Source organism: Galeopterus variegatus, unplaced genomic scaffold (assembly GCF_000696425.1).
Source record: "Galeopterus variegatus unplaced genomic scaffold, G_variegatus-3.0.2 Scaffold336, whole genome shotgun sequence".
Classification (NCBI taxonomy): Eukaryota; Metazoa; Chordata; class Mammalia; order Dermoptera; family Cynocephalidae; genus Galeopterus; species Galeopterus variegatus.
The window spans coordinates 641,499-668,808 of record NW_007726447.1 but is presented as its reverse complement, the minus strand read 5'-3'; the positions used below and the strand labels follow the sequence as shown (position 1 = coordinate 668,808).

The window sequence follows — 27,310 nt, the reverse complement described above, 5'->3', positions numbered from 1 at the left end:
CGCCTCCTAAGCGGCGCACTATCCAGTGCGCCACTGGGCCGGCCCTCTCTGGATTATTTCTACGTGGCTCTTTCCTCTCTGGCATGCTGTCCTTTGATGTCTAGCTACCTCAGTTTCCCTGGATTCTCAGCTGTGTCCCCAAGTCACGGAGTCTGCCAGGCTTCACCTCTGTTCCTCTCCCTGTGCTGAGCCCCGGAAACCCTCACGGTGCTCAGCTGGGGCATTTGGAGGCTCACCTGGCTTATGTCCTATCTTGGAGGGGTGGGGACTGGGACACTGTCCTTTGTTGCCTGATGTCCAGGGTCTTGAAAAGCATGAATTTGTGGTGTGTGTTTTTTTTTTTTTTTTTTTCTTTTTTTTTTTTTCTCGGTTGTTTCAGGTGATGGTGTAAATCTGATTCCTCTCTCTTCATCTGGGCTGGAAGCAGTAGTCACATGTATTGATTGGATATCAGCATGCATTCATGGATTCCTAGTTTTCAATGGAGTGTAATCTATTAGTATCATTATTTTGGTGCTCAGATTGTCCCAAATTGTCTTCTGCAACGTTTTGAAATGTACCTATTTTTTGAGCATTCCCAGACACAGGACGATCCGGGCTCATCTTTCTTCTCCCCTTGACTCAGCCGTGGGGTCAGCTGTTTCTCCAAGGGGCTCTGGATCCTTCTGGTGGAAAACTGTATTTAGAAACCAGCATCTGGAGCTAGGCCTGCTCTTTGCTAATGAGCTCCCAGTGTGCAAAACTAAAGAAAGCATGTATGTATATATGTGTTTGTACACCCACACACACAAACACATTTAAATCTGAGTTTATTTCCATATGTAGCTGTCTGTGTACATACATATACACACATGTACACTCAGAATCCAGCCCCAGTCCATCGCTACCAGGTTAATTCTAGTTTCCTCCCTCTCCATATGTATCTCCCTTCTCTGTCAGGGAGAAGCCAGGCACTCATTTTCCTCCACGTCTTCTTGTTGGACTAGTTCCCTGTCTGGAGCCACTCTCCCGTCACTGCGTCTTGCTGCCCACAAGTGGATGCCCCGTCCTTGCACTGGGCTGACACTGTTCTGGGTCACACCCTTCCCAGCACAGACTCTCTCCTTGCCCCCCTTGATCTGCAGCATCCTGCATGAGTTCATTCTGACAGGGATGCCTTCTTTGCCCTGCCTGGCCTGTGACAACCTGTCCTGGCCTTCCGATCCTTCCTCAGCTCACTTGGGGCCCCACATCTTGTGCTGCACCTCCCTGTGCCACCACCTAGACACCCTCCTGGCCTTGCTGATGCCTGGGGCCTGCCCCCACGTGGATGCTCTCCCCCTGAGCTGCTGCCTCCTCCTCGTGGACACCTTCCCTGCTGTCTTTGCCCCTCCAGCCCTACACGCATCGCCCGTTCCTGCTCATGGCTTTTTCCTGAGTTAGCTTTGTTTTCTTTAGAGACCAGTAACCTTACTGGCCAAGTGTGGTCTCTGTAAGTGTCACTGAGTGGCGTTAGTGACATTCCATTGTTGGCTCACTGTGATGAGTGATGGGCTAGGTCACGTCGAGCGATCTCCCTCAGTTGTTTGGAACTTCTCTGTTCTGCCTCCGTCCTGCCTACGCTCTGCAAGGTCTCTTCTGGAGAGCCCTGCACACTGCCAAGCAGAGTGGGTCCAGTGCCCCTCGGGATGCAGCAGCTCCTCCCTGGCATGCAGAGCCAAGGTGGGGATGTGACAGGCCAGCAAGGGTTCCACCAGTCACCCAGTGACAGTGTGGCCCAGGGTGAGTGGGCAGGGCGCTGGACATCTGCTCTTTGCTTTTAGAGCTGCTAGAGTCAGGCTGTTGGCCCTCTGGCCTTTTGGTTTTGCTTCCAGGCATGACGCATTTGTGGCTCCTGGAGATCCAACAGTACACTGGCATTGTACAATCTAAACTTCAAGTCCTGAAAACTGCCATTCTGTGGGAAATGTGCAGTATGTGATTAGGTTACTGTTGGGTATTTACTCACAGAAAATTGATTTTTTGCAAGATGGGTTTCATCTAAGTAAAAGATCTTTTTGGGTTGCTTTTGTTTTTTTATTTACACCACGACATAACAGTTTTTAAAATCAGGATAAAAAATATAAGTATTCCTTTTGGAACTTTCTATTTAGTGAATTAAACCAAAAGTACTGGATATAGAACTTAAGATTTAACTCATTTGTGGATCAGTAAAATTAGCATATGTCTGCATAAATGTTGAGTGACAAAAAATCCAAAGAGGATAAGGGCAGTACAGTAAGGAGGAACTATTAAAAGAGAAGTATATATTTAAACAATAGCTATTAACTATTGTTTCCAAAGGTTTTTAAATACCTAATTTTGAAATGGATTAAGTATCTTGGGTTTAGATTTTTTAAATCTGAGTGGAATTAGAATCTGCTAAGTGGATTTATAGAGCACAAGGGCAGTTATGAATAAAGTTACAAAAAGTGAGGAAAAAGTATTCTTTCCTGGCTTTCTGGGGGAGAGAACTGAGCTGACTCATTCGCTTTTATATAGCAGGGCAGCCTTCTCTGGCAGCCTTGTGTTGGGTACTGTTACTGTGAAGCAGAGTTGACTTCTAGGACCAGTGTGGCTCCCCAGTTAATTACCATGAATGAGGATTGAATTAAGGAAGCTGTGTTTGCTTCTGTTCTTGGCTGCACATGTGACGCTATCCTGCCTCCAGTGTGGTCTGTGGGGCTTGCAGGGAGCTGAAGGGAGGCTGGCAGGCCACAGTGGTGACAGCCCGCTTGACTCCCACCATCAGGGCGTGGCACACACCCAGATCATAGTCATGTAGTGCTTGGGTGCAGAGCCTAACACCCGCTGTTGCCGTGTGAGCAACTTACCTAGTGCTCTGGGGTGTTGGGATGCTGTCTTCCCTCAGTGTCACGTGTGTTCTGGAGTGTGCACACCAAGCGTGGCGCTGTGCCTGCTCTGAGCCGTCCGCAGGCTCAGCAGGCCATTGGGCTTTCTGCTCGGTTCCGTCCCTGAGCTGGCCCGGGGCTTTGAAACATCGTGACCGCCAAACTGTTACTAGACACGTTTTGCCATATAAACGGCATTGATTAACTTGCTTTCACAGTGAATTATTTATTTTTAGGATACTGAAGTATATAAAGCTACAGTAAAAGACGACCTCACCAAGTGGCAGAATGTTCTGAAAGCTCATAGCTCTGTGGACTGGTTAATAGTGGTAGTTGAAAATGATGCCAAGAAAAAAAACAAAACCAACATCCTTCCCCGAACTTCTATTGTGGACAAAATAAGAAATGATTTTTGTAATAAACAGAGTGACAGGTAAGTGTATCTTTAATTTTACCTCATTTGGTTGGTCTCCAGATGGTACGGATCGCTGACTTCCTGGGTAGTGATAGGTATTGATTGACTTAGTCTCTAGTGAGTGATTGTGGGGCTCTGGCCAGGAGACCTGGTTGGTCCGTGTCCTCACAGAGTTGCTGGTCTGGCAGGCCAAGGAACTGTGAACAGTAATCCCCCAGGGGGCCCTGGGGAAGACCATATGGTGGGTCCCTTCCTGAGGACTGACAGTGGCCAGTCTTGCAGTCCTTGTGCAGAACAGGTTCCTTAAACTTTTTTTTTTTTTAAACTATGGGCCCTTTTTTTGTTTACCTTAATACCTAATAAGAGTTCCCAAGTGTAGAAGTTATAAGGTGCTGGCTTAATCCCTTCAGAAACCTTAGAAGGGAACCTGACACTTGGATGTTAACATATTGCATGGGCTTACTCCTCCCTGTCTGCACCCTGCTCTTGCTCCTGGGGCCAGCTCACTTCCTTTCCCTCCAGTGGTGCCATTCCTAACTGAGCAGCTGGTGTGCTCACTCCTGTGTGACTGATGGCCTGTCTCTCATAGTTCAGCACTTGAACTCACCCAGGTCCTGGGGATTTGGTGGTAAGCCTGGACCCTGCTCTGACTCAGCAGGTCATCATACCCATGGTCACCCTATGGCAAGAGCTCAGATGAAGGGTTCCAGAGAGCTGCAGGAGCTTCATTCCGGGAGCTGGCCTACTCTGGGGGCTGAGGGTGGCGCCCTGAGAAGGCAGTGGTGGGCTGAGAGAGGGGGAGGCCGAGGAGGTAAGGCAGGAGCACGGAGAAGCAGTCCTGTGTATGTGCACCCCACAATGGCAGCCAGACAGGGCCACATGATCACGTGTGATCTTGTCGTGTGACCGCTCGTGTGTCAGTGTCACCCCTGTGAGTGGACAGTTCTGCAGGGGAAGGAGCACGGTGGGTGTCTTTTTCATGCTGCACATAGTACTGGGCACACGGTCATGATCAGACTTGCTCTCTTTATAGTTGAATTAATTATTAGATTGTTGAGCTTATGGCTTATTTTGGAGAAATTTCATGCAGTCTGGACTGGTGGAAATTTTTTTAAGGTATGTTATTCATAAATTACTTAGCCAGGAGGAATCTGTATAACATTTTAACAAGAGGCTACATAATTGGTGTCCTTTCCCTCTCTGTGGCTCATCTCTACTAACAAACGGGCCAATACTGACTAATAAAACATCTAGACGGAGCTGAAAGTCAAAAACCAAGTGGCCTTTTTTTTTTTTTTTTGTCCTTTTTCTGTGACTGGTAAGGGGATCGCAACCCTTGGCTTGGTGTCGCCCGCACCGTGCTCAGCCAGTGAGCACACCGGCCATCCCTATATAGGATCCGAACCCGCGGTGGAAGCGCCACAGCGCTCCCAGTGCCACACTCTCCCGAGTGAGTCACGGGGTCGGCCCTCCAAGTGGCCTTTAAGGTTTTCTTTAATATAACAAAAGAAGTCATGTTCGTTTGGGACTGTATTAAGTAAATATATTGGTGCTAATGAGGTTTATTGTGTGAACTGTTGAAATGCTCACATTGTATAATAACACTTTCAGAATCTGTTTGTAATTTTTTTTTTTTTTTTGGTGGGGGTCGGCTGGCCTTTGCAGGGATCTGAACTGGGGGTCTTGATACTACAAGGCTGTGCTCTAACCAACTGAGTAAGCAGCCAGCCTTGTGTTGGTAATTTTTCTAATTGCTATAAGTATGTTTTTGCTTGGCCCCTTTACAACTAACTTGCTTCTTTTTGACGTTAGAATATTTTTTAAGATTTATTTTCAGTTGACACATAATAATTATATGTATTTATGAGGTACCGTGTAATGTTTTATGTATGTATACGATGTGAATAATCATAAGTTGCTTTCTAATGACTATTCTTTATATATAAAATTTAACTTATTAAAATTTGTAATGTTTCATCTTCATCTCCAGTGGTTTAAGCGTGCCTTCTACCATTTTGATTTTCATTAATTTGAAAACACACCTTTAAACAAATTTATACTTTATTTTTTTAATGTAAAAGCTGGGTCAGATTCTCATAAAATTGAATTGAATAGAGTCTATATTGACAGTTATTTTATTAGACAGTAAATTTCTGGCTGTTGGAAATATTGAAACACTTGGCCCTGAAATGGCTTACTATTCTTTTTAACCTTATACTTGTGTTTAATTTTTTATTATATTATTACATGTTCATTGTTGAATTTTTAGAAGAAGGTAATGAGCAAAAAGAAAATGGATGTTAACTCTCAGTATTTTGGTATGTGTCTTTCCAGACTTTTTTCTCATCATGCACATATTTTAAATTGATATCATACTGTGCATAATGTTTTATGCTTGCTTTTTTCACTTAATGCATTATAAAATCTTTCCACTAACAATAAATGTATTTCTGTGTCATTGTTTTTGGTGAATAATATTCCATAGTATTAATGTACCATAAGTTATTTATTTAGTCCTTTGCTGAGCTTACAGGTTATTTATTATTATAAACAACATTATTATGAACATCTTTCCAGCTCACATTTTGTGATCATCTTTAATTATTTCCATAGGATAAATGCTTTAAAGGGAAATTGCTTGATAAAAATTTTTGTGCATTGTTCAAGCTTTTGATAAATGCTGCCGAATCAGAGACTTATTAATTGTGCCAGCATCAGCGGAATCTCCCTGTTACACTGCGCCCATGTGGGCAGCTGCTTGGGACCACCACGCAGTGGCCTCCCACTGGAGATGCTACTGCTCCCCAGACTGGCCCCACTGTCCCTGACTTCAGTCGCTATTTCAGACTTTACCTTTTGAGCTAACCATCTAAACTTGATGTGGATATCCAAAGAATAGTACTTTTTTATTTAAAAAAAAAAAAAAAAAAAGATCTAGAAACAGTAAAAGTCAAAGGGCATCATACAGGATGGAGAATATAATGAATACTGCGTCTGATTGACAAGCACAGGTCACTGAAAAACGACATTGTTTAGGGGCTGGTGTTTGTGTCCATCTCCATTTCCATCCACCCCTGTGGGTGTAGGGGGACTCGTATCTGGTCAGGAATAATTGTTAACAATTATGATCCTCGAGAATGCCTTAAGGATGAACTGCCAAACTGATAGATTCTGGCTGCTCGTACATGAATAAATAAATACCCTGTGGTCCTTGTGGGGCCTGGGAGTGAGCTGGCTCTGGCCTTTTGTTTTTCAGGGGAGAGACAGTGCCCCATGAGGCGGAGTGACTGGCATTAAAGCCAGCTGCTGATTTTTAAGTTTTCTTCTCGGTTCCGATTATTCTTATGGTGGAACTTGTTAGTGTGTGCTTCTTTACCTTTTGTCCACTGATTTTTAATTCCGTGGACTCAGCCATCCCACCAGAGATGTACGGGGAGCAGAGGAAAAGAGGCTATGTCAGGTTGTTGTGCTGCTTGTTGGTGATTCAGGTAAAATGTTCACTAAGGAGAGATGTTGATGCACATAGCATCAATACTTTAAAATTATTTCTGCGTTCAAATATATTCATCTTTTAAAATTACTGTTACCAAGGCTGAAGAAAGTTATTTCCAACTTGTGGGAGGAAGATTTTGTCCTTTCCAAATCCACTGGAAACTTTCTTGTAATTTTATGACTTTGATATTTGTACATCATGGGTACAGTCTCTTTGTAATTAAATTGAATCAGACCTATATGTTAAGCTATGTTCTAAGCCTTTATTTATTGTTTACTTACCCTGCCCTTGCAGAGCTCACAGTCTGGTGGGAGAGACAGACCTACAGAGAGGGAACGTGCTTTTCCATGGAGCTTTTATCTTGGCAGTGGTGTGATCACAGTGGGAGCTGAGGGTGCAGAGCAGAGGGGTCGAGGTGGGAGATGTTCCTTGAGGTGTGAGGTTGGGTGAGTAGGAATGTGGTCAGTGAAGGGGGTGAACATCAGAAGTGCAGTGGATCAGTTACAGGGAACCAGAAGAGATGTTGAGGGGGCAGCGCACATGATAGCTGAGAACTAAGTGTGACCCTCACCTTATTTTATTGCAGACCCCTGGAGGTGGGTCTAGGGCTTCAAGTGCATCATAAACCCTCTCACCCTTCCAGGCCCTTCCACAGCAAACCCTCCTTGGAACTTGTGCAGCACTTACTCCTTGTGCAGCCATGAGCCATTGATGACGAACCTTTTCCTGACCTGATGTCTCACCACCTGCCCAGTGTTTTTCACTAATTGGGGGATTGGTGGGGGAGGGAGCTGAAGTGATGCTCAGGGAAGTGGTGGCCACCGAGCAGCGGTGCTGTGTGTGGAGGGTCCTTCCCAGATAGCCCGTTCATGTCTTTGCAGGTGTGTGGTGCTGTCCGACCCCCTGAAGGACTCTTCTCGAACTCAGGAATCCTGGAATGCCTTCCTGACCAAACTCAGGACATTGCTTCTTATGTCTTTTACCAAAAACCTAGGCAAGTTTGAGGATGACATGAGAACCTTGAGGGAGAAGAGGACTGAGCCAGGCTGGAGCTTTTGTGAATATTTCATGGTTCAGGTACTTGACTAATTATGGAACTGGACAGTCTCCTTCCCTCCATCCCTTTTTTTTTCTTTCTAAATTAGGCAGCTGTCTTGTAGTTCTTTCTGGCATATTTCTTAAAAACAGGGATGATAGAGTAGCCAGAGGAGACATTTCAGTTTCTTGGCTTGTGAAGCAGCAGAGCAGAGGTGGTCTCTGCCAGGTCTGCTGCTGCTCAAAGTGTGGCATCCAACCTTGTCTGAAACAGCCTTGTCCTCAGAGGGATCTTGGTTTTGTTTTCATCTTGGGAGCCTTCTGGGCTGTCTGCCGTGGACATGAATCAGACAGAGGTTCCTGGCAGGGGCTGACGGTCGTGGAGATAGAGGTGTGTATTCACTCTCTGCAGGCTCTGTGATTAAGTGGCTTCCTGGGAAACTTTCCTCCGTTGTTTTATTTTATAACCTTGGGTTCCAATAAAAGATTGCATTAAGCTAGTTTCTTTACTGCAGTTTACAAAAATGTTTACACCTTTAGAATTGTAGTTCAAAATCAGCCCTTTTTCCCTTTAAACAAGAAAGGTCTTAGATGAACAAAGGGATGTGTGCTGGTTTAGTTTGGGGAGATGCGGCCTTTGTGACACTGCAGAGAGTGACAAGACTGTTGCTCATTCTTATTCATCATCTTTTGACTTAGTAAAGCATAATTTTTTTTTTTTTTTTTTGTCTTTTGTCTTTTTTCCGTGTCCGGCAACGGATCACAACCCTCAGTGTTGCCCCCGTACCGGACCGGGGACCGGCAGCGGGATCGCACGTCTCGGTGTTGCTCCCGCGCCTCGCTCAGCCAGTGAGCGGGAGCCGGTCTGTATGTGGGATCCGAACCCTCGGCGGGAGCGCCACCGCGCTCCCAAGCGCCGCACTCTACCGAGTGCGCCACCGGGCCGGCCCCATAATTTTTATATTTAACCATCAATTGTAATTACTAAAGAAATAACTTTTTTTTTTTTTTTTTCGTGACCAGTAACGGGATCGCAACCCTTGGTGTCGCGCCCGCATCGTGCTCAACCAGTGAGCGGACCGGTCTCTATATGGGATCCGAACCCTCGGCGGGAGCGCCACCGCGCTCCCAAGCGCCGCACTCTACCGAGTGCGCCACCGGGCCGGCCCCATAATTTTTATATTTAACCATCAATTGTAATTACTAAAGAAATAACTTTTTTTTTTTTTTTTTCGTGACCAGTAACGGGATCGCAACCCTTGGTGTCGCGCCCGCATCGTGCTCAACCAGTGAGCGGACCGGTCTCTATATGGGATCCGAACCCTCGGTGGGAGCGCCACCGCGCTCCCAAGCGCCGCACTCTACCGAGTGCGCCACCGGGCCGGCCTGAGAAATAACGTATTTTGAATAAATAAAAGGCCCATTTTGATTAGACATTTTGATTTCTATTTCTTTCTGTGAGGCTTTTGTCTTAGGGGTATTTGGAAGATTTGGAATATGTAAGGGGATTTGAATATGTTAGTAACTTCCTGAATGATTGACATATTGCAGACCTCTCTAGTTGTCCTGTCTCTTCACCCTCAGGCTTGTTAAGCCTAGTCTGTAGGAGTTACAGACAAAGAAAGGGAGAGGCTGAAGAGAGCTGGTAGTGTCAGCATGAGCCCATGGTTTAATTGACAGGTGAATGGATGGGTGGATAGGTAGGTAGATTCGGAAGCACAGATATGTTGATGTATGACTATTAGCACACACGCATGTCTCCTTGCTCTGTCCACTGACAGGGCCTCGAAACAGGACACCCTAGAAGCAAGGAGCACACCCAGTGCTTAGGTCTAGGTTTCTAAACTCCATTCTCCAATAAAAGGACCCAGAGCTCATCACAGAAGTGGTTGACTACAGGGTTGGGGCAGGAAGTATATTAGATGGACCTGGAACATCTTGTAGAACCAGAAAGTAAGGAAGCGCACACAAAAAAGATGTGGGCCCATCCAGAGAGCACAAGCACCCCTGAAGGAGCCTCCCGATGATCAACACTGGAACAGTTTGAACAACAAAACAAATAATGATGGAATTGTATTTTAATCCAGAGAATCAAATTAATACCTGTGTGTCTATATTGTTATAAATAAATAGTTGGTTAAAAAAGTAAATGAAGGAGATTGCTGAGCTCTTTCATACAGAAGGATTTCAGTTACAAATGGAGAAGGAAAGAAAATAGAAAGTCACCTTTTGGCAAATGCCACAGTGAGAACTCTGGTGACAGGATCTCTGATGGGTGCTGAAGGTGGTGGTGGGCAAACGCCTGAGAAGAGGTGGGTGTGAATAAGCTCCCCATCTCCCCAGTGTTTGTGAACTGCAGAAAGTGCAGTGGGAAACCTGCTTCCTACCACCTGGGCCATGTGATCACAGCTGGTGTCATCCGTGAGAAGACACACTAGCATCACAAGTTCCTTGAGGAGACTCACTGAGAAAGAGACATCTTTTCTCTGTAAAATTTATCGGCAATTGTGAAAACATAGCAGATGAACCCAAATGGAGGGTCATTGACAAAGTAACTTATCAGCATTCTTCAAACTGCCAAGGTCATGAAAATCAAGGGAAGACTGATAAACTGTTATAGGTTGCAGGAGACTGAGGGAAATGGCCACCTGGTGTGACGTGGGGTCCTGGAACAGAAGGAAGGGCATTAGTGGAAAAACTGGTAATATTAAAATAAGAACTGTTTAGTTAATAGTATTGTACCAGTGTTAATTTTCTGGTTTTGATAGTTGTACTATGGTTCTGTAAGAGGTTACAGGAAGCTGAGCATAGCTGAGGCTGTATGGAAACTGCATGATTTTTTTTTTTGCAATATTTTTGTAAGTCTAAAATTAGTTCAGAATTAAAAATGAGTAAGGAAGGAAATCCTGACACATATTACAACACGGTTGAACCTTAAAGGCATTATGCTAAGTGAAGAAGCCAAGAGAAGATGCCATGTGATCCCACTTCTATGAGGCCCCTAGAGGGGTCCAATTCATGGAGACAGGAAGTAGAACAGTGGGGTCAGGGGATGGGAGGTTAGTGTTTAATGGGGACAGAGTTTTAATTTGGGAAGATTAGAAAGTTCTGCAGATTGGCCGTACAGCAGTGTGAACGTATGTAACGCTACTGAACTGTATAGTTAAAAATGTTAAGATGTTAAATTTTGTTATGTATATTTTATCACAATTAAAAAGAAAAAAATTAGTTTATTGGAGTGCTCAGTCTTGAGAATACTTCATAAAGAAGAATTCAGTGTAACTCAGCAATTTTTCTTGTAAAGTACTGTCCACCAGCTTTCAGGGGAAACAAGATACAAAGGAGAGCTGGGAGAAGTCCTGGGCCCTGGGGAAAACAGCTCCGGTGCTCCCCACCCCCGCACCTCTTAGCCACATTTGCTGATGGCTGACACTAACCACCTGCTTAACTGTGTGCCAGGCTCTTCCACTCAGTTTACAGAAATGAATTTAATTCGCATACAGAAACCTCATGCGAGAGAAACTTTATTATCCAGATAAAAAAACCAAGGCACAGCTTACCCAGTTAACATAGCCACATCTGGGAAGTGCCAGCGTCTGGATCTGACCCAGGCAGTGGGGATCCAGTCTGTGCCCTCAGTTCTCACCCAGCGACCCGGGCCTCTAAGGGTCTTGGAAGAGGGTCCACAAATACCTGAGGTGAAGCTGGATTCCAAGTACCTGAGTATGTCAGTGTGTGAATTTATGTGTGTGCATATGATCTCCTGGTTTTTACTTTTTAATGTGTGATAATGGAAATCAGAAAGTAAAAAAATCACCTGATCGTCTCTTTACATTTTTTTTATTCCACAAATGCTGTTGAGAACCTGCATGTGCCAGATCGACTTCTAGGTGCTGGGGTGGTGTCAGTAAGCAACTTTCATAAGCTTATGTTGTAGTCGGGAGATAGCAAACGGGTGAATTGCGCTGTGTGCTGGAGGAAAGCACAGGAAGCACCAGTGAGGTGCAGTGCTGGGCAGGGAAGCAGCCATTTCAGTCAACTGTTAAGGAAGGGAAGGCCTCATGCGCAGGTGACGTGGTGAGAACTTGACAGTGGTTGAAGATCAAGTCACGGATATTTGTGGGAGGAATGAGAAAGTGCTTCAGGCAGTGCAAAGGTCCTGAGGCAGCTGTGTGCCCGATATGTGTGAGGTTTGGGAGGAGGCTTTGGAGGTAGAGCAGAGTGAGTGAGGCTGGAGAGGTGATTGGGGAGGCAGACCTCGCAGGGCCTGGGAATTCCTTGAAAGGTTTTAGGAGTCTCCTCTGAGAGTGGTGAGCAGCGCTGACTGAGGTGGGAAGACTGGGTGGTGTGCATTGTGGAGAAGGTTTGCAGTTCAGTTGTGGACATGCAGACTTGTTGTGGTTGGATCACAATGAGGATGTTGAGCATGCGGTTGGAACCACAAATCTGGTCTGAGCTGGAGTGACAAATTCTGTAGTCGTAACGTGTAGGTGGCATGTGAAGCCATGTGTTGGTAAGACCTCTAAAAGGGGATAGTGAGTGTAGAAAGAGGAGTCTGAGGGCTGAGCCCTGGGGCCCGTAGCAGAAAGTCTGGGGGGCAAGAGGAGCCATAGTAGGAGGAGGGTGTGGGAAGGGTGCCGGTCACTGCATGTCAGGATGGCAAGGAAAACACCAAGGACAAGAGAGTGACCATTGTGTCCATTGCTGCTGTTAGGTCAAGGAGGGCATTTGGAAGTCATGTTGATCTTTTCCTATTTCTTGCTGTCCCCATCTCCGTGCATGAATAAATGTTGACATGTTATGGTCATCAAGTTGATTGTTACATAGCACACACACAGCATGAACGTCATTCACAATACTGCATGCTTTCTCTATTGAAATCTTTAATGGCCACATACTGTTTCAGGCAGTTGATTTATGTTTTGTTCTTTAAACTTCTTTTGGGAAAACAGGAGGAACTTGCCTTTGTGTTTGAGATGCTACAGCAGTTCGAAGACGCGCTTGTGCAGTACGATGAGCTGGACGCCCTGTTTTCTCAGTATGTTGTCAACTTTGGTGCTGGGGGTGAGTAGTGCTGTTTCAGCAACAAATTCTTTTTTCAGAAAAAATTGGTTTCTCCCCCATCTCAGGTAGTCTTGAAGCTGCCATTTTATGTACCTAATAATCGTCTTTTGTTGGTTTTGTACATATTTATAGGATGTGTTCTCATGATTCTTACAGGAAATGAAATGGAAATTAAAGATTAATCACTTTTAGTTTTAGAAGAATCTTAAGTAATAAAAGCATTTAAAAAGTTGTTTTGGGGCCGGCCCTTGGCTCACTCGGGAGAGTGTGGTGCTGATAACACCAAGGCCCCGGGTTCAGATCCCATATAGGGATGGCCGGTTAGCTCACTGGGTGAGCATGGTGCTGACAACACCAAGTCAAGGGTTAAGATCCCCTTACCGGTCATCTTTTGTAAAATAAAATAAAAAGTTGTTTTTCAGGTATAAAGTGACATTTCTATCTTCCGATTCTATACCTTGCTAGGGTAAGAATGGAAGTCTCTTTTACTACGTTGAGAGGTTGTCTCTAATATTTGAGTGCCATTGCTATGAGTTTTACATGACACCCTTGTAACAGGTGTTCATCTTTCTCTTAAACAATGTCTTAAGTTCTTTTTTTTTTTTTCCTTTTTGTCTTTTTTCGTGTCCGGCAATGGATCGCAACCCTCAGTGTCGCGCCCGTACCGGACCGGGACCGGCAACGGGATCGCAACCCTCGGTGTTGCTCCCACGCCTCGCTCAGCCAGTGAGCGGGAACCGGTCTGTATGTGGGATCCGAACCCTCGGCGGGAGCGCCTGCTGCGCTTCCCGAGCGGCGCACTGTAGCAGTGCGCCACCGGGCCGGCCCTTAAGTTCTTTTAAAATACAAAATTAGCACAATGAAACATGTAAAAAAAAAATTGATAGTCCTCACTGTTTTTCACTGATACTTATTTTGATAGAAATGACATCATATTATATAGACTTGTCTCTGTTAACAGTCCATGACGGGCATTTCTCCAAGGTAATGGATCGGATTCTAAGTTATCTTTGTTAGTAGCTGCATAATGTTTCATAGCATGATTTCTGAGAGTTTATTCAACCATCCCCTGGTGTTGGATATTTGGGTTATTTTCCACTTCTTGCCACTACAAGCAATGCAGTCATAGTTATCTTTGCTGGCTGCTCTTTTCGAGAGTCCTTGTCATCATGTCTGAAGAGAGGAGTGATTTCAAGGACTCATAGTGTTGACTAGAGAACCTGTAGCAAGGTGAGGTACTGGGACAGTCAGCTCTAGCCATGGGTACTGTCCTTATTCTGAAAGTGATAATGAAAGGTCACTGATCAAAACCTACTCCAAACCAATTTTTACGAAGTTCAGGTTTGGATATCTTACTCTGCTAAGACACAAATATAAACATAACCAAAACAAAGTATTTACTAATTAAATTTTTAAAAATTGGAAGAGGTAAAACTTTATTTCTTATATTCTAGATGTTCGTATTATACATATATATCTTTTAAGTATCTTATAAATTCCTTAAATTTTGCATAATTTCTTTGTTTTTTTCTCTCAGTTTCAAAATAAATCTGAGGTGATGTAAAACCCAAAAGTTAGCTTGTACCAGGCTTTGAGCTGAATGATGAGATTGCTCATTTTTGTTTGTTCATTCTCCAAGTACTTACTGAGGGCGGCCCACATGTGGTAGGCGCTGTTCTGCCTACACTGAGGGACAGAACAAAACCCTTTCTTCATGGAGCTTTCATGAAGGGGAGACAGGCACAGCCAAACAATTGTGTGACTTCACGCCGAGAGCAGTCCATGCAGGCTGTGGAAAGGGACACGCTGAGCGGGGCAGTGATGCGAGATGCTGGGAAGTCTAGACAGGGCCATTGGGCAGCCTCTCTAAGCGGGCACAGAGGCCTGAGCGGGCTGTGGGAGTGCCCCTGAGAATGCTAGGGTGCAGGAGACTCCCAGGCTGGCTGGCATCTCCCCTCTTGAGCACTTCACCAGCTCTGAGGAGAAGTTTGAGTCAGTGGAGAGTGTCGTAGCTGGAGTTGGCACTTCAAATATTTAGTCATGCCAGTTTGCTAATAGTGAGTCGCTTCCTTACTTGAACGTAGAATGAACTGGTTGTGATACCTCTCCTTTGGAGTGACAAGAAGAGAGTAAAAAATTTTTTCTCATAAAGATTGAATGACTTCCTGTTGTAGATTCTTGTTTATTTTAAGATCCAATTTGAGTCTTAGGGCTATAAGTTAAAATTGCAGAACCTTGTTGAAATTTCCGACAAGCATGGGTTTTCTTGCCTCTGCTTGCTGCTACTACGTCCTCCTTTTACCTACTGTCCTTTCCTTTAGGAGCTTCTCTAAGGTAGTTGATGTGGTAGAGTTAGGGAGATAAGTAAGAAAAAATATGGAAACTAAGGAACACAAAAAAATACCAGGATGGTCAGGTGGACGGGCTGCACTCCAATGCACAGGTAAAGATAAGGTAGCCAGCCATGCTCTATCCAAGACTAGTGCCTCCTTTCAGCCTAACGGGCACAGAGCCTGAGGTGTCCCTCATTCCATAGCCCTTCAGTCTCTGGGTGGATTCTCCACCTGTTCAGCTCCTGCATGTGACCTGGGCATGCTGAGACAGTGAGCCTTGCACCTAGGTCATCTCACCCTGTGCACAACTGGCAGGCGCCAGCAACTGAGGAGGTCGTGTTGCTTGGTTAAGGGGGGCGGGGTGGGGGTCACAAAGCACCTAGTTGTTAAGCTGCCTGTTCATCTAGCAGGCTTCACAGTCCTAAGCAAGAATCTCCGCAAGGTGATGTATCCGTCATCAGTGCCTTTCATGCTATGTGTTTGTTTAGATGGTGCCAACTGGCTGACTTTTTTCTGCCAGCCGGTGAAGAGCTGGAGCGGATTGATCCTTCGAAAGCCCATAGATATGGAGAAGCGGGAATTGATACAGAGGCAAGAAGCCACCCTTTTAGATCTGCGCAGTTACCTGTTCTCTCGCCAGTGCACCTTGCTACTCTTCCTGCAGAGGCCGTGGGAAGTGGCCCAGCGCGCCCTAGAGCTGCTTCACAGCTGTGTGCAGGAACTGAAGCTGTTAGAAGTAAGTCGGCTTCTCCCTCCATTTACCTGTTTTTTGATTGTCCAAACAGAAAACTCCAAACCTTGAAATCCCAGGCATTAACCTGTTTGTACTTATAAAAGGTTTCTTTTCCTGAATGTCTTTAATTTTTAGTGTGTTATTTGCATTGTTACTTTTTGCATAGATCAATTGCTCCAAAATATAATTTCTGCTCTCATCATGATGAAGTTCATGTTTGTCCAAGGCAAGCCTCTTTAAATCAGTGTCTTAATATAATCTTTTAGGTAACTTTGGCTTATACTATGTGAGCTGGTCTTCACTGGTAACGACTGCTCCCCTGGTGCATACGCAAAGCTAGGTTTTGTATGTAGGCATTTACCTTATTTCAGGACTGTCTTTTCAGATAAATAGCTTTGTGTGTGGACATGCAGATGGCAGGGTGGGTGACACAGCAAGCTGTGCCACTAACCAGTCACACAAAACGTGGCAGGTGTGTTGTGTGTGTGCACTTGCGGGTGTGTGGAAGAAGCCTGTCAGTGAGGCTTACGTGGCTTATCTGTGCTGAAATATCTGCCTTGGAGATTAACTCACCCAAAGACTACTGTACACTTTTTCTTAGGTAAGGAAACTTTAAAGACCATTGTTCTTTAAACAGCATTCTTATGTGCACAAACAAAATGTTACACACAGTTTCAGAAGATTTGTGTGCCTCTCGCTCCCCAGCCTGCATCACCAATCACCGTTCCTAAGTGAGCCATCTGATTTCATTTTACCACCAGGAAATTGAATCTGAAAGAGGTTAGGTGACTTACCCCATCATGTAACTTGTCATAGAATCCAGGTCATCTAGGTGCTCAGGGAGTGTTCCTCCTGTTGTACTCCACACCAGGGTCCCCAAGAGCACAGTTGTTGTTAAGGCCCGTTTAGAAAAGGTCTTAGAGTATAAATTTACTGTATTAGCTAAACCATTGGTAGGGGTAGTATTTCATCATATACCAACTTGTTTTTGTGTACCCTAGAGTACCAAATGAGAAACTTAACACTTAGTTTAAAATAATCTTAAGAGATTTAAACATTACTTTTTACTTAAGTGAAGAGGAATTGTTTTAGTTAGTTTCTAAAGGAGAAGTTCTTATTTCAGAGCCAGTCTATTAGAGCCAACTCAAGAGTTTAAGAATTTTTATCAAATTATTTTCCTTGCCTTAGATATCTAATCAAGAAAATGAGGAAAAGTAACATTTTCCACCTGAAAATTATATTCTTTTGTTACTTTGTCATCGCGTAGATTTAGATGATCTGCTTTGGTTGCTCAGATCCAGCTGTGCAGACCTGGGAGTGGGACTGTGAGGTCCATTCATGCATAGAACAGGGCTCTCTGTTCACGTGTACTAGAGCTTCTACCTCATCGAAAGATTTCTGTCCTATTAGTTGACTGGGGGAAAAAATTGGGTGTGTATTACAGTCCCAGCTGTTCAGACATGGCATTTTCAAATTAGGATGACCCCAGGAGGGTTTCTTAAGAAGAGCTGTTGCACACTTTGGGGCAGTAGTAAGAAAGCCTTAGAGGATGTGCAGACCCAGCCCCTTTAGTGCTGGGCCCAGCCAAATCAAAAACTCCAGAATCTAAGAATCCTTCTCAAATTATTTTTCTTGACTTAGAATGCTGACTCATAGCATGGCTGCCAGCCTGCAAAGAAGAGGAAAGAGATGCCACAGCCAGGCAGGAGTGAGCACAACACAGGCAGCCTTAAGAGGGGCTGTGCCCTCCTAGTGAGGGGTGCGTGCCCGAGGTGGCTCTGCAGGGAAGGTTCCCTCTCCTCCCCTGTGACCTCCAGGCATTTGGGAAGCTGGAAGGCGAGGGAGCCCACTGGTGTATCACATACAGCTCCCCGTGGAAAAGTGTGGAAAGTAGATCGGAGGGGACAGCCAGAACATCCAGCCTTGAGTGGGAATGAAGATTCCACTTCCTCCAGCGGCATTGCTCACCTGGTGTCTTTGTCCCACCGAGGGTCCTTTCCCATTTGGGCATTTGCAGACAGTGCAGTTGGGCCATGCAAGGTGCCTGCGTGGTGTCCCGCTCGTTTGCTGCAGAGCAGCACACTCCCTGCCCTTGTCAGCTCTCCCTGCATGAAGGAGCTTCTTCCAGCCTTCCTAGCTCATCCCCTGGATTCTGGAATGCTCTGGCCATGGTGGCAGGAAATAGACATGGGTGCGTTACTCCCCGCTGGGCTGGCAAGAGAAGCGTGTGGTTGACGGGTTGGTCTCCTGGGTCTCTGGGTTGTGTCTGGGCGCATGTGGAGCTCCATGGCATGCACGGGTTCCCCCAGGCTCTCATGCTGTGGCCTGGGGAGTCTGCTGAGGGCATTTTCCATGCTCTTTATTGTTTGTAGCACTTCTTATTGTAGTGGCCTTTTTCCTTTCTGAATGAAATTGTAATCGTCATCCTGATCTTCCCCTGCTTTTAGTCATACTTATTGCTCTTGTTTTCTGGTTCTGCCATGTCCCTTCCACTGCTGAGCGCTGCATTCCTGGCCACCTGCTGTTGGTGCTCTCAGTCTCTGTCCTTCTGATGACCTCCCTCCTGTTTCCTGTGTTGCTCCTGCTGATGCTACTGGGTGCACTGTCCCTCGTGTCCCCTGGCATGTGCTGCACCTGTTAGGTTCCCAGAGCCAGAGCGGTGACCACTCTCTGCTGAAGCCCCTCAATCCTCCAAGCACCACAGGCTCCATGCTGGATTGGCACCGCAGTTTATACCCAGCACTTCCTGCTGCACAGGTGACTTGTCCTTCGTTGCAGAGGCGCCTTTCTCACTGTACAAGTAGTTCTACTCTAGTCTAGTTACTAGGCGCCTTTGTGAGAGTCGGGTTGGAGGAAGACGGTTAAGCAGAGGCTGGGCTGGACCCTGCACCTGGACTGTCGCTGTTCAGATCCTGCTCAGTCATCAGCCACTTGCAGTGGGGCTTGGAGTCACTTACTTTCCCCTTAAAAAGTGCTTTGTTTTTCTTACCCATGAGATGGAGACAGGACACCGGCTATCTTCTGGGTTGTGAGGACCCACCAAATACCACATGCGCAGTGCCTGGCACGTAGCCCTTCAGAGGAGCTGGGTCCCAGTGTGAGAGCAGACCGTGTCTGCCCGGCGTACAGTCAGAGCACTGAGGGCCCACGCAGGCGACCTTCAGCCTGCGATGCTTCCAGCGTGAGATCACCCTTGACTTCCTAATCTGCAATAAGATTTCACAGGCGGTTTTTTGTTGTTTTTGTTTTGTTTTTAGAGGGAGGTTGTTATATCTTAAATCAGTTTTGTAGTCACGTAGCCCTTCAGAGGAGCTGGGTCCCAGTGTGAGAGCAGACCGTGTCTGCCCGGCGCACAGTCAGAGCACTGAGGGCCCACGCAGGCGACCTTCAGCCTGCGATGCTTCCAGCGTGAGATCACCCTTGACTTCCTCATCTGCAATAAGATTTCACAGGCGGTTTTTGTTGTTTTTGTTTTGTTTTTAGAGGGAGGTTGTTATATCTTAAATCAGTTTTGTAGTTAGCAATTAGTTTGAAAAATTTATTCTTAGAATTTCTTTTCAATTTTTGTGGAAAGACTCAAAATTATTTAATTTTTCAGTACATTTGATTCCACTTCTAAAAAGAGGCCCATTTCACTGTCTGCTAGCTTTCCAATGGATTGTCTCCATTCGTGTCAAGGCCAGAGGCTGGTGTGTCATTTTGGGTTCTGAGCTCAGGCCAGGTTCAGGCAGCCTGCAGGCTGCGTGGCTGTGTGCTGCTGTTTAAGGTTAAGCTTGTGTTTGGTAGTACAAACACAAAGTCTGTGTAAGCACAAAACCTTCTGCACAACTGTTTTGTGTAATTTTAATGGTGAGCTTGTTTTAGCGGAAGATGCTCTGTGTGTTTGCTTTTGTGGTTTGTAAAACATCCTGGTTTTACCAGAAGTCTGGTAACTTCCTGGCTGGTTCATCAGTTGACTTGACGTATCTAGTTGGAGAATAGGAGGCAATGGAGTAGCCAGAGGTGATGGAAGCAAGCCCCGCCTCGGTCATGCACTTCGATGCACATTCCGCACCTCCTCCTAGTGGGGCCTCCACCCCAGGGGTGCCACTTAGTAGCCTGAGGCCAACCCCTCTGCTCAAAAGTGTGTGGAATTGGAGATTGTACGGATCCTGCGCAGATAGCTATTGGGGTGAAGGGGTAATATGTGTAAAGTTAACCAGTTCTGTATGAGTTCAAAATACACCATCAGAGAGTATTTCTTTCTTTTCTACAACAATTTATTTTCCCTCCATTTAACAAAAGTTGAATATATTTTCTACATAAATTTGGAAAATACAATCGAATACATAGAAGAAAATGTGATTGCTTTTTCTATCAGTAAAAGGCTCCGTTTTTGGTCAATAGCCTGTTTATATACAGACGAGTTGCAGTTCTGTACTTGGTCCTGCTGTGAGCTTTTGCATTGTTCAGAGCTCTTTGCAGCTGCAGCAGTGTGTGTCCTTGTACACACATCTTTGTGTGTAAGTTCATACCAGTACATTTGCCAGGCCAAGGATGCACATGTTTTTAAAGCTTTTAATATACATTGTCACTTTGCCTTCCATTTCCAATAACACTAGCAGTGCCTGTTTTCCTGCACCTCTGGTGAGAAAAAAGTGTAATGTGTATATATTTTAATCTTTGCAAAATTGATAAATGAGATGTTTTCTAGAAGACCATTATGTATATGTCAGGATGATTGCCTAAGTGAACTTCTTTTGTTTTGTTTTGAAATGTGTCAAGACTATTTTAGTTTTTAGCAGCACAGGTTCTGGTTATACAACAGGCAGTGTGGGCCAAACATGTCCAGCACTCCTTGTGATCTTAGAAGAGCCACCCAGTCTAGTGGGTGAGATGGCCAGGACCTCATCATTAGCTGGCCAGTTTGTGAACAGAGGCTGGGTGTGGCAACTTTTAGATTAAACCAGAGACAAAAGATAAGGTTTGCAGTCAAATCTGGCTGGCTGGCATTGGTATTCTGAGGTTCAGGCCCGTTAGAGGACAAAGGCAGAGGTATATGTGAGGGAATTTAACTGGTATTTATTGAGGAATCACTGAGCCCCAGGCACTATGCTGGGCTCCTCAGGAGGAGGTGGAGGTCATGTGTGACCCTGAGCCATGAGGACCTGATCCAGGCAGGAATGGACAAAGAGGAAGATCCTGGGGTGAGAGATGTTGCTGAAGAAGAGTCATGAGAGTCATTGGCTCCCTGGAAGAGAGAAGAGGAGGGACGGAGCTGTCAAGAATCATGCAAGGAACATTTGCTTACCTGCCAGGCACCATGGCAAACATGGGGCTGGGGGAGAGGGAACACAAATGGAGAGGAGACAGCCCCACCTTCTGCACCAATCCCGCAGTCGAGTGCCCTGAGCCAACACTGGTTCTGAAGTGTTCCGGGCGGTGGAAGAAGCATGTCCAGGTGCAGGAGGCAAAGGCAGCTCTGCCTGGCACTCCAGGTCAGCTCTGTAAACACTGACCGAGCACCTGATGTGTGCTGGGGAAGGTTTCTGGAGGAGGTCTTGTGTGAGCATGGTTTTGAAAGATATATTCATTCAACTAATATTCACTGAGCATCTTTTCTGTGCCAGGTGTTGTTATAGGCACTGTATTTTCAGCAAGAGCAAAACAGAATCCCTGCCCTTGGAGCTTGCATTTTAATGAATAAGTAGCATGAGTAGGAGCTTACCAGGTGGATGTGGAGGGTAGTGGCAAGCAGGAGAGCACACTGCAGGCTGAGGAAACGGCCTTACTTAAGGAACTGCGAAGGAACTCAGTCCTGCTAGAACTTCAGGGGTGAGGCAGGGCTTGGAGACGAGGCTACAGAGGTGTTAGAAGGCAGATTAGGAAGATGAGGAAGGTTGTGTGGTGTTCCGTGGCTACTAGGGAGACATTGATGGGTTGTAGCCCACACACCATGAGAGGTGTTGGGGCTGGTGTGTTAGAAGGCAGATTAGGAAGATGAGGAAGGTTGTGTGGTGTTCTGTGGCTACTAGGGAGACATTGATGGGTTGTAGCCCACACACCATGAGAGGTGTTGGGGCTGGTTGGGGCTGCGGGCAGAGAGAAGTGCAGAGTGGGACGGAGGCAAGAAGAGCTTAGAAACTTGCGCCTTAATCCAGGGGAAAAGGGTGAAGTTCTGAACTGTAAGGCAGTGCGGTAGATTTTAAGTAAGTGGATTCAAGAAAAATTTGTTCAGTGAATAAATGGTGCCAATTGATAACTGGATATCAATATGTAAAAGCAAATCTTGATCTCACACCGTAAACATAATTAATTCCACGTGGAGTTTGATCTAAACAAGAAAGCTCAGAATATAACTTGGGAGAATATCTTCATGAACATAAGGTTGGCAGATATTTCTTAAATAGGACGTAAAAGGCACTAACCATAAAGGAAGAGAGGAATACATTGGACTACAAAAAATTAGAACTTCTCTTCATCAAAAGATACTATTAACTGAGTAAAAAGGCAAGCCACAGAATGGAAGAATATTTGCACTATATATAGTCAAGAAAGGACTCTTATCAAGAATACATGAAGAACTACTATAAATCAGTTTAAAAAGACTGACAAACCAATAGATAAAGAGGCGAAAGAGGATATCTAAATGGCCAGCAAGCATACGAAAAGGTGCTCGATCTCATTAAACACAGTAAAAGGCACACCAAAACCGTAGTGAGCTACCAGGACACTCCCACCAGAATGGCTGAAATGGAAGGGCTTGATGTATGTTAGTGAGAGGTGGAGAAATGGGAGCTCACTCCCTGATGATGGTGTGAACTGGTGCAACTGCTTCAGAAAGTAGCTTGGTGATATCTGATAGAGCAGGACATGCATATGCCCCAGGACCCAGCAGCTTCATCCCTGGTACATACAGCAATATGTACACACCTGCACCAGAAAGCAAGTACAGGAGTGCTTGTGGCAGCATGAGTCATCAAAGCCAGGACCTGGAAGAGCCCAGATGTCCCTCACATATGAGGGCTGGTGTTATTCTGCTGCATTCGTGGGGTGGAGTAGCATACAGCAGTGAAAACGAAGGCGTTCTAGTGGATGAGTCTCATGGACAGAAAGTTGAGCTAAAGAAGTCAGGCACAAAGGAATACATTCTTTTTGGTTCCTTGTATAAAGCGCAAAATTAAGCAAAACCAGTCTGCTGTAAGCTGTCTGGCCAGCGATTCAGCCGGTGACTGGCAAGGAGCCCCCAAGGGCTGCTGCCATCTGGTTCTCCATCCATGGGGGCACTTCAGGGATTTGCTTAGGATTCAGGTACTTTTTCGTACGTGGACTGTATTCAAAAGGTAGGCTTATCAAAAGAAAGAATGAGAAGAATGCCTTTAATTTTATGCTTGGAAAATGGTAAATTGGCTCTTGCCATTACTAATAATACAGCAATCAGGAGAGGAGAAGGGGCTTTGAGAAAATTAAAGAATATATATTAAGAAATTAGTTGAAGGCCGGCCCATGGCTTACTCGGGAGAGTGCGGTGCTGATAACACCAAGGCCACGGGTTTGGATCCTATATAGGGATGGCCGGTTTGCTCACTGGCTGAGCGTGGTGCTGACAACACCAAGCCAAGGGTTGAGATCCCCTTACCGGTCATCTTTATAAAAAAAAAAAAAAAAAAAAATTAGTTGAAAAGTCTGTTATTCACAAAAGATAGTATCCAAATCGCCAAGAAATATATGGAGGTGCTTAGCGTCATTTCTCATTAGGGACATGTGAATTGTCAAGAGATGGTGAGACCGCCACCCACTTCCACCGTGAAACGACAGAGCTGCAAGCTCTGCAGCCAGGCACAGCTCTCAGACGGGGCAAGGGCTTGGTCTCCGTTGGGTTGGGGTCTCCGTTGCAGCATGGGGTTCTGAGAGAGATGTGGGCCGACACTGCCTGTGGAGGTGTAGATCCTGGGGGAGACCATGCCGGATACTTGGCCCTCATGTGTCCCGTGTCATCTGCCTTTCAGGACTGAGGGCTGAAGCTCATTTGCAGGGTTCGAAACCATGGCGACAGAGGACTCACTCTATCCCAAGCTTGTGGGGATTTTTGGTCCTCAAGCTCCATCCTGATGGATAAAACAGAATTTAAAAAAGGACACGTGATTTCAAGAGTTGGTAAGGATATAGAAAAACTGGAACTCACACCTGGTTATGGCTGTGGAAATTTGCACAACCACTTTGGAAGACTCTGGGAGGGTCTAACGTGATTTCAAGAGTTGGTAAGGATATAGAAAAACTGGAAATCACACCTGGTTATGGCTGTGGAAATTTGCACAACCACTTTGGAAGACTCTGGGAGGGTCTACTAACACATGGCTACCCAGTAACCTAGCAATTTCGTCCCTAGGTTTATAACCAAGAAGAATGAGTCCAGCTGAAGGACAAGTATGGGAATTGTTTATAGAAGCCTAGAGAAAGTTGGTGTAGCCATGTTGCTAGGCACCACAGTTTATGATAAAAACTTGACTAGTGGATTGTGTGATGCAGATACCTGGTGGTAAGGCTGTGCTCTGGGCCCTGTGGGTAGCCGCTCTATGGCTTCCTACCTGTGCCTGAGCAGCTGTTAGAGGAGGTAGCGGCTCCGGGGCCATGGACTTTCTGAGTTGGGATGGCTCCTGTACTGCCTGGTGCCACCTCCTCATCGCACCTGAGCTCTAGAGTCTCTGCTATAGGGATTCCTCTGGAAGGGGACTACCAGAGGCTGCTGTGTTCTGAGTAGACTGTGCTTGAAGGGCTAGGGGAGTCTTCTGAGTCTTAGAAGGCCCCCCTTTGAGGTGGGGGTGGCATTGCAAGTAGCTTTATCCAGAGGAGCTGAATACTGGAAACATCCTAGACACACACTTAATGGGAATAGGTAAATAAATTGTGGCATTTTCATTGACAAGTGTAATATACAGCAGTAAAAAAGAACAAGCTACTCTCAGACTCAACAAGGAGGAATCTTAATGACATTATGTTGAACAAAAGAAGCATATATAAAAAGAGGACATATTGTGTCACTTCATTTCTGTGAAGTTATGAGATCAGGCAAAGTAATCAATGATGATAGACATCAAAATAGGGGTTACCTCTTTGGAATGGGTCTTGACTGGGCAAAGGGGTGTGAGAGAGAACCTTCTAGGACAATGGAAATATTTTCTCTCTTGAGTGGTGTTTACATATGTAGAAATTCATTGAGCTGTAAATTTAGGATTTGTGCCCCTTGCATACTTCACTGTAGTATTTTGTAACTTATTTTCTAAAAGCAATGGAAAACATATCACTACAATTCTATTTTAAATAAATTTGTTTCATCAGTATTTCTGACAGTCTTAGATGGCCTGCTGCTGAAGGTCTGGCTTCCAGGGAGCCCCTCAGTCAGGCCTGTGGAGTGTACAGAGAAGAAACAGGGTGTCCAGCCCCTCGGGATGCTTGGTTGGGCTTTGGTTGGGAGCTGAGAGGGGCATGCGGTAAGTAGTGATGAAGAAGATGAAAGCAACACGAGGTGACACTGCCGAAGGAGTCGCAGACATCACGTGACACACCAAGTTAACATGCGTGTCTTTTTTTCAACAAATCTTAAGTTCGCAGTGGTGTGTGACAGGAAATGCAGGAAGCTGCAGTGGTCTCTGGAAATGGGTCATTAGAACACATAGAACGCGTAGTCCTGAGGAGAACTTGCTGGAGAGACAAGAACAGTACCCAGTGGGCGCCTCGCATGGCAGCTTCCCAAGAGGGGCTGGCTGAGGGACAGCGGGCAAGACTTGCGGGCAGCCTTGGGGTTTCAGGTACTAAAATAAAACCCCACATCTGTTCTTTGCTGCACGTTTGTGTCAGCACACAGGGCCTGCCTGCTGCTTCCCGCCTCCTCCAGCCTGGGGGTGGAGGCTTCAGCAATGCCCAGTGGCTGCCACGAGATTTTGTGGCTTTTACCCCTAGAAAAGCTGCTGCCACCTGATGCTGCTACTTTTTAAATACTGTTGTTCAAACTTACCAAAGTGGTAATTGCTCTTTCAGAAAACAAATATACCAAGAAAATCTTGCCACAAAATAATAGTGCTATTCATGTTTGGGGTATAGCTTTCTGGATTCTGCTATTTATGCCTCTTTGCCATCTGTTTTGTTGCTGTTGAGTTCTCTGCTGCTCTTACGTCCTGCTGGTTCTGGTTCTAGAGAGCGGCCCCAATGCTCCTCGGTGCCCTGATTTGCACACTAGTGCCTTGTCCCCTGCTGTGCTTACTCCTGTGCTCCAGCCCCTCTGCTCTGACACCTCCAGCTCTCCTTTCCCTCTCTCTGGGTTGTTCTCAGTCAGCCGACTATAAACCTAAAACGCTGTGTATAACCCTGCTCTGTACCACCAGTCTTTGTCAACAGTGTGTGCCCAGGAGGAGGTGTGTTACAGAAGGTCTCAGAACTGGTGGCAGTGTCCGGTGGGGTTAAAAGCACCCCAGATTACCTGGCACCTGGGAACCAGGAGGGCTGCAGGGTGGGTCAGCCCACTCCGAGCCTGCTCCAGTTTGATGCATAAGGACACCACCGTCCTCGGGAGGGACACACTTGCCAGGTCTCAAAGCTGTGTTCTGCTTCCTAACTCTTCTGTGTCGCCCCTCAGGTGTGGTCTGTTGTTTGGGTGAGAAAGTAGCTTTTGATCATGTAGTTTTTTTTCTATGCTGATTTTTTTCCCAAAAGGATTTAAATAGTATCTCATCTTTCAAAAATTGAGCAATTTAGGTTTTATAGGCACATTAATGACACTCTTTGGTTCTTTCTATTTGGTTCTAGATCCATTACTTTTATTTGTGCTCAGGGTGTTTTGAAGGAGTCCTTATGCAACTCAATTTCATTAGCACTATGCAGCTTTTCACTTGTCAGCTGATACAGAATTACCTCTTAAGTTCTCATTTTTAACATATTTCACCAAAACTAAGATACATTTGTAAGATATATCATGAAATTAGCCGCACCAAGAAAAAAGTTAACATTGCCAATTATTATGAGTGTCAGATGTCATTGATTCGGAGATGAATTCCTAATTTCAAATATGCTAAAATGTGGAAAACAATGCATTTTAGAATCAATCATATACAGTAGAAGCTTTTGTATTTCTGATAATATAACATTTCTTTTTTGTGTTTTAAATGGAAAGGCTCAAGTATAAAAGTAGAGAGGATAATATGAGGAACTTTGGGTATCCATCACCAGCTACTGCAGTTGCCAGCTCGTGGCCCATCTCTTGTTTCATCTGCACATGATCCCTGACCACTTCCCCTGGATTGTTTTTCAAGCAAATTCTAGACATCATATTTTATCTGTAAATATTTCAGTGTGTAAGCAACAAGAGCTCTTTTTTACAAACATAATCACACT

The 27,310-nt window shown here is 45.4% G+C and overlaps 1 protein-coding gene across 4 annotated transcripts in view; it reads left to right on the top strand.

The window, feature by feature from the left end:
• TRAPPC10 (trafficking protein particle complex 10) overlaps positions 1-27,310 on the top strand; it is a 94,707-nt gene that overhangs the window by 38,768 nt on the left and 28,629 nt on the right. For 3 of the 4 annotated variants that reach the window (XM_008567700.1, XM_008567701.1, XM_008567704.1), the window contains exons 4-7: positions 3,107-3,303; positions 7,660-7,855; positions 12,766-12,877; positions 15,699-15,946. In XM_008567700.1, coding sequence (XP_008565922.1) covers positions 3,107-3,303; positions 7,660-7,855; positions 12,766-12,877; positions 15,699-15,946 — 753 coding nt within the window. Of the gene's footprint in view, positions 1-3,106; positions 3,304-7,659; positions 7,856-12,765; positions 12,878-15,698; positions 15,947-27,310 lie in introns of those variants that run through there. The other variant, XM_008567703.1, reaches the window with a different exon arrangement.